Source organism: Gavia stellata, chromosome 2 (genome assembly GCF_030936135.1).
Source record: "Gavia stellata isolate bGavSte3 chromosome 2, bGavSte3.hap2, whole genome shotgun sequence".
In the NCBI taxonomy this organism is placed as follows: domain Eukaryota; kingdom Metazoa; phylum Chordata; class Aves; order Gaviiformes; family Gaviidae; genus Gavia; species Gavia stellata.
In genome coordinates, this window is record NC_082595.1 from 14,956,495 (window position 1) to 14,963,423 (window position 6,929).

General features: G+C 61.7%; 1 protein-coding gene across 1 annotated transcript; it reads right to left on the reverse strand.

Moving 5' to 3' along the window:
* Nucleotides 1-686: 686 nt before the first annotated feature.
* SIX2 (SIX homeobox 2) lies at nucleotides 687-4,168 on the reverse strand. Its single transcript, XM_059835620.1, has 2 exons — nucleotides 3,609-4,168; nucleotides 687-990 (listed from the first exon to the last, which is right to left on the reverse strand). Exons 1-2 carry the CDS (start codon nucleotides 4,166-4,168, stop codon nucleotides 687-689), a joined length of 864 nt encoding a protein of 287 aa, XP_059691603.1.
* Nucleotides 4,169-6,929: the final 2,761 nt, after the last annotated feature.

Genomic DNA, 6,929 nt, shown 5'->3' on the forward strand with positions numbered 1-6,929 from the left:
CGGAGCCGGGCCATCACTTCCTTTCCCACCCAGCAAATGGCAAAAGCACCACATGGACAAGGCCAAAGAAGCCGTCTCTCTGCATAGCATCAGCTACAAGAAGGTTACAGAGTCTGCCTAGAGCGCGTGTTGCTGCTATAACTTGACTACAACTCTTGTATTCTTAGTTGAAATTGTACATCGTACACCTGCCACGGATACATAACTACAATAGAATAACGGGAGCGATGTGTAACTTCCAAACAGGCATGGGAGCAGCGGCCTTGCGCTCCCCTTTCCTTCCCACCCCCCGAAAAATAAAAGATTACAATGTGCCTCTTCCCACACAGACCGGCCCGATCGAGTGACACCACCGAGAGACTGGTGAAGTTAAGGCTGGAAAGAGCTGCTACACCGAACCGCCTTGCAGCCTGCCGTGAAAATCACAGCGCCTGTCCAACAGTCCTTACACGCCTGAGACCACCTTCAAGCAACCCTTAAGGCTTTTCACAACATTACTGCCCACAGCCGAGTCCGATACCTTCCAAACCTGCAGCCAGCCTGCTGCCAAAGGGCACAACACATCCACTAAGGAGTTTGTCATCGCTTGCAAAGTCTCTGGTAAGATTAAGGAAAAAAAAAAAAAAAAAAAGGAAAAAAATAGAGTAAAGGAGGGCTGGTGCGAGGGAGGGAGCGTGTACACGGTTTTAAGAGCCCAGATCGACCAGGTTAGATGACATGGGGTTGAGGATGGAGTCCTGCAAGCTGTGGTGGTGCATGGGGTCGGCGCTGGGCACGGGGATAGCGCTGGGGCCCTGGGGGTGGCCCAGGCCGTGCAGGGGCTGCAGCCCGGGGTTGGAGCTGAGCAGCAGCGCGGGGCTGGAGGAGGTGTGATCCGGGGTCCCTGACGGCGTCTTCTCGTCCTCTGAGCTCCCCAAAACTGTCTTATTCCCGTTCATTGACGCCGAGAGCGGGTTGTGGCTGTTGGAGTTGGAATTCTCGTTGTTTTCCCTATAGGAAACACAAAAGAGGGAGGGAAATCACCGTGTGGCCGCGGCTCCGGGGCGCGCACGGCGGGAGCGGAGGCGGCGGGCGGCGGGGAGGTGGCTCCCGGGGCGGCGAGGCGGGGGGGGGACGCAGAAACAGTAGGTTTACAAACTCTGCAAACCTCCAAGGCCTCTTCATCTGGCACAAAGGTCTAAGGTCCGCCGAGCTTGTAAACAGAGTCTCCCGCTAGCCCAGCGGAAAGTGTCACTTTGCCAAAACGTCACTTTCTGCCTCCAAAGCGTTTGCACAGCGTGGGGAGGGAGGGGGGAGGAAGGGAAGCGGGGGAGGAAGACAGTGAAAAAAAAAAAAAAAAAAAGACTTTTTAACTTTAAAACTGCTCTCGGAGCTGAAGAGAAGTTCGGCCGCGACTTCTCCCGGGAGGGCCAAAGCCCGGCGAGTTGTAGGCAGGATTGCTCCGTGCAGCGGCACAGCCTCCCAGGCTCGCATCGGGCGGGACAGGCTTTTGCTTAAGTAACAGGACGGTTTTTTTCTCCCTCGCCCTGAGCTTAAAGCGCAAAACATCGCCCAATATGGAAGATAAGGCAAGCAAACAGAGTTAACTCGCCTATTTCCCGGCCCCCCTCGGGAAATGCTCCGCACACCCGCTGCCATCCCTCCGTCCCTCCTCGGCGGCGGAGGGCGCAGCCCGGCTGGCCGCTCGCCCGGCTCGGCTCGGCTCGGGTGCCCGGCTCCGCGGCGGGGGGGCGCGGCACCGCCGGTGCGGCTACCGACAGAGGCAGCCGGCTCGGAAAGGCAGGACGTAATTTCAAAATTCATCGTCGGGTAAATAGCGAGAAATCGCTGGAGGCTGGCCAAGCCCTTGCAGATACATATATATATATACATTTTTTTTTTTTCCCCCCCGAAATGAGGGGCAAGACGGGGTGGGGGCGGCCGTCCCGTCAAGGCTAACGCGGCTTTTAGACATAGCCCTCGTAGAAATACTTTAGACATAGCCCTGCCTGAAATACGGAAGGCATTGCAAGTCTATTTGAAAGCTTCTGCGGAAGCTTTGAAACACCCTATCTGGCAGAGGGGCCCTATCCTGCAGGATTTGGTCGACAGCAGTGAAGCCATTGCGCTGGCGGTTTTTCCTCAATAAGGGCTGCAGGATGTGGCTGGAGACACTTTGTGCCAAAAAATTAAAAATAGACAAGAAAGCTCTGTTTGAACAAGTTAGCTAGAGTGAATGGCAATCCCATGAACAGTCTGTTTTCCAACGCCTGGAGTGTAATATTAGGTTGAGTGTATTTTTCAATGTCAAAAATCTTATTTGCCTCTGGAGACCTTTAAAATTTGATTCCTCGGGAAAAAAAGAAAAAAAAGAATGGAATAAGTGTAACCTTCATTTCCTTCGGATATTTGAAGGTGAGTCCCCGCTATCAGCAATAAAAAGGATCTCTAACATCTCGTAAAACCAACACTTGCGGGGATTTGAAGGAAAATTAAAGCTCTAGCACCGTTTCGGGAAATGTGTGGAGCAAATCTGTGCGGAGCCCGAACCTGCCGGGCTGCACAGCTGCGCGGCCGCGGCGCTGGCCATTTCCAAGACACATGAGGCAGAAACGAAAAAAAAAGGCGTCTCCGCGGAGGGACGGATCTGTGAGAGATTCCTAATCCAGTAATTAACCGCGCAGGCCCTACGATCAGATCCGTGTGGACCGGGCAATTCAGCGAGCTAGTGAGGAGCCACTGCGCAGTTAGAGGACGCTTTTTGCTTCTTCAAAGGGCCTTCCTAAGGCACAGGGGCTGCTGACGGAAAAGTCATCCCGAATGCCCAAGGACGTAGACGTTAACCTCTGCCCGGCAATTAATGGTCCCTTCACTCCATTTAACGAGAAAAACAGTTTGGGAATCACGCTCGGTGTAAGAACATACATCTACTAACACGCACTCCCGAGCACCTTGCTGGGTAGTGAGTACGAACTGCCATTTGACGAGCGAGGTGAGAGGTGGCTCCGGTCAGAGCCCGTCTCGCTCTCCCGCCTCACGCCAGCAGCCGACCTTAGAGGCAAGTTTCGCTAACAGCGTTCAGACCCGCTCGTTCCCGGCTGCCGCCCCGGCTCTCCCTCTCTGCACCGGGGTAGCCCTCAAGGACACGCTCCGAGCTGTGCGGGGCGCGGAGCCCTCGCCCTCAGCCCCGCCGCCGCCGGCCTCTCCCGCCGGGCCGTGCTCCCGCACCGGCACCTCGGGCCCCGCCGCCCGGCGGGGCTGCACGCCGGGGAGAGGCGGCCGCGCTGCTTAACCGGGGGTCGCCGCCGGGCGTGGGAAGCGCCCCCGGCAGAAGGGGCTGCCCCGCGGCCGCCGCGCCGGCTGTGCGGGGTGGGGTGGGTGAGGTCTCGGCGGGGAAGGGGTCCCGCCCGCCTCTCCCGGGGCTACTTTTGGCGGACAGGCGCCCTCGCCGAGCGCCCGCCTGGCTCGCCTCTGCTTCGCTGGGCGCCCCCGCGCCGGAGGGCCAGGCCCCTCCCGGGCGCGCCGTCCCGCGGGCCTCCCCGCAGCCGGGGCTGGGGCAGAGGGAGAGGCGCGGGGCGAGCGGCGGGGCCGGCGACCCGCGGGCGCCGGGGGAGCCGGGGGAGCCGTACCTTTCCTTGGCCTCGGCCGCGCGGTCCCGCTGCCGGCGGTTCTTGAACCAGTTGCTGACCTGGGTGGTGGTGAGGCCGGTGGCCTCGGCCAGCTCCCGCTTCTCGCGGGGGGACGGGTAGGGGTTGTGGGCGTACCACTCGCGGAGGACGCTGCGGCTCTTCTCCTTGAAGCAGTAGCTGGTCTCCTCGCCGTCCCAGATGGAGCGGGGCAGCGGGAACTTGCGGCGCACCCGGTACTTGCCCACCGCCCCTAGGGGTCGCCCCCGCAGCTTCTCCGCCTCGATGTAGTGCGCCTTCAGCCAGAGCTGCTGCAGCTTGGGGTGGTTGTGCGCCGAGAACTGGTGGCTCTCCAGGATCTTGTAGAGCTCGCGGAAGTTGCCCCGGTGGAAGGCCACCACCGCCTTGGCCTTCAGGACGCTCTCGTTCTTGTGGAGGTGCTCGCAGGCAGGGAGGGACCAGAGGAACCGCCCCAGCCGCTCGATGTTGCCGCCTTGCTGGAGCACCTCGCAGACGCAGGCCACTTGCTCTTGGGTGAAGCCAAAAGTCGGGAGCATCGACATGGTGAGCCCTGCCCCGCCGCGCACCCTACGGCCGCATAGAGGGGAGCGGCGTGGGGCGGCGGGCAGCGCCCGGCATGCGGGGCCGGCCCCGGGGCGGCGGCGCCCGGCGGGGCCCGCTCGGGCGTCACGGTCGGGCGCGGGGGGCCGCGGCCATCGGCGGCGCCCGGCCCCGGAGCGGCCGCGGGAGCCGGGGGAAAACGGCGAAGAGCGAAGAAAAAAGCCCCGGGAGCCCGAGCGCGGGCGGCTTTCCCCCCCGGCCGCCTCCTTTTTGTAAGTCCAAGTTGCGAGAGTAACTTTGTGCCTCTTTTGTCTCCTATCTGCAGCGCTCGCAGCGGCCGCGGCTCTCCCACCCCCACCCCCCTCGACCGCCGGTTTGGGATCTCCCTGCTTCCCCCCCACCCCCAGCCGCCGCAAGATCCCACATAATATAGTGGTAAAGCCCTGCTCCCTCGCTCCTCTCCCTCTCGGAGTTTTTCCCCCCTTTCTTTCTCTCTCTCTCCCTTTTTTTTTTTTAATAATATTATTCTAAGCTGGCATGAAAAGTGATTATCCGCGCTGTGATTGGTCCGGTTATCTGACCCGGGGACTGCCAGGAGAAGACAATAGTTTTAGTCAAATTATTTGCCATGGTGACGCTGTCAATCAGGGGTAACCCGATCTGTTTTGAGGTGGCTCCCCGGCTGGGTTGACAGATTGCTCAGATCCACTCAGAGGCGGCCCTGCGAGCTGAGATATTAGCTAGCGAGGGAGAAATTTCCGCCGTGATTGACGCTGCAGGCGCCCGTCGGGGGAGAGGGGGAGCGCCGGAGCGCGGAGCCCGGGCCTCTCGCCGCAGGGCGCTGCGGCGCGGCGGGACGGAGCCGCCGCCCCGTCCGGGCCCCGCCGCCCCGTCTGGATCCCGCTGCCCCGTCCCGGCCCCGCAGCCCCGTCTGGATCCCGCTGCCCCGTCCCGGCCACGCAGCCCAGTCCGGGCCCCGCAGCCCCATCCCGGCCCCGCCGCTCCGGAGCGCGGGCTCTGCCGTCCCTGGCACCCACGGCCGCGGTGGGCAGGAAAACCCGCCTCCGGCCCTTGCAGAAAGTTTCTTTCTAAATGCGTTAGCTTAACCCCCCTCCCCAGCGCCCAGTAACAACTGTCGGAGAGTTTTATAGGGAAGGGGCCTCTCACGCACAATAGAGACCCTGTTCGTGACCTGGGATCCCATTACACGCTGGTCGTACCTGCCCGGGAGCTAGGAGGAGGCGTGATGATGCAGGACCGAGGAAGGATTGCCTCTCCGTTAGTCGCCGGCCGTGCCCCGCCACGCTCCGGTGCGCAGAGCGCTGGCGTTTTTGACCACCGGACGCCGGGCATTTATTTCTACTCGATTTCCAGGAGCGTGTCGGGGTGTGTCATCCGGGAGAGGGACGCGTGTAAAAGTCAGAGACACTTCGCGTGATTAAGCGGACCCTTATCACCCACGCGTGCCCGTTACACGCTGCGGTTTTAGTTTACCGACTGTGCGGGGCAGGGACCCGTATCCTTTCCCGTCCCTTTCGGTCTACACAAAGTGAAAGGCGAGGGAGAGAGACTGTGCAGGCTGGAAGGTCGGGGTAGGATGAGCGAGCGAAGGCCGATGCGGTGCCTCCGCGGGAGCGGCGCGCAGGCTGCGCGGGCAGACGGGACGGCCGGAGCGGCGGCGGGCGCCGGGGCTCGCCCAGGTGAAGGCACTCGGGAGGAGCCTCCCGACCCCAAAATCAGGGCAGTTTCCATGGCCTCTAATGTTCCCCTTTTGGGGAGAAATAATAATTAATCCCACAAGCTCTTTCTACGCCATTTGCAGCCCTCACAGGACAGGTCTCTGCAATTGTGGGTTCCTGCCACAGTACCTTTTTAGCCGCCCCGGCGCGTCAGGGATTTAGCGAAGCCACAGGACACCGGGCTGCGGCTCCCCGCCTCGCAGCCTGACCCTCCGCGGCCGATGGACGGAGCCTCCGTGCCGGCCCGGGCGGGCGTCGCGGCCGTCCCCAGGGGAAGGCGAGGCCGGGGCGGCGGCGCGCAGCCCGGCGGCTCCCGGCGGCGGCGGCTCCCGGCGAGAAGCCGCGCCAGGGCTGCGGCCGGGCGAAATGCGGCGGGGGAGGGAGGCAGGAGGAGGAGGAGGGTGGGGGCAGCGGGTCAGCCCGCGTCCAGCTCCCAGCATGTCCGGACGCCTGTGCGTACCCGCCGCGTACGTCTGTATTTTCTCGAGTGCACTCCGCTTTGGAGGCTTCATGTCCTCCTACCTGTCCGGGCTTCTCCCGAGTGCTGCCATAAAGAACCAGTGGCAAGCGGGCGGCTCCCGCCCTGCATCCCCCGGGGACGCAAAATAGAGGCTTCCTTTGCAGGGCAAGCGAGAGACAGCTCAAATTCGTTTAAAACAATTTCGGGGATGTTGGTGACGGGTCCGTAAAGCCCCCTTGCACGATTCTCGCTCCCTCCCTTTACAAAATGAGCCTTCGACATCATAGTGCCTTGATGCCGGACGACTTCTGCGGGCTTCAAACTGTGCTTGTTTGTAAACGAAAGCATCCCGATCTCAGCGCTTCCTACCCAACCCAAGCGGCTGGATAGTTCGCAGCCGCAGATGTAGCGGGCGGTCACGGGACGGGAGAACCGATCCACTGCAAACGTTACTCGGAGCAGAAACGGAAAGAGAAGCACAAATCCTCTCTCCCACCCCCGACCTCTGCGCACGTACCGGGTGCCTTTCGCGAAGGAGGCTATAGCCCCGTTCCTCTCCCTCCC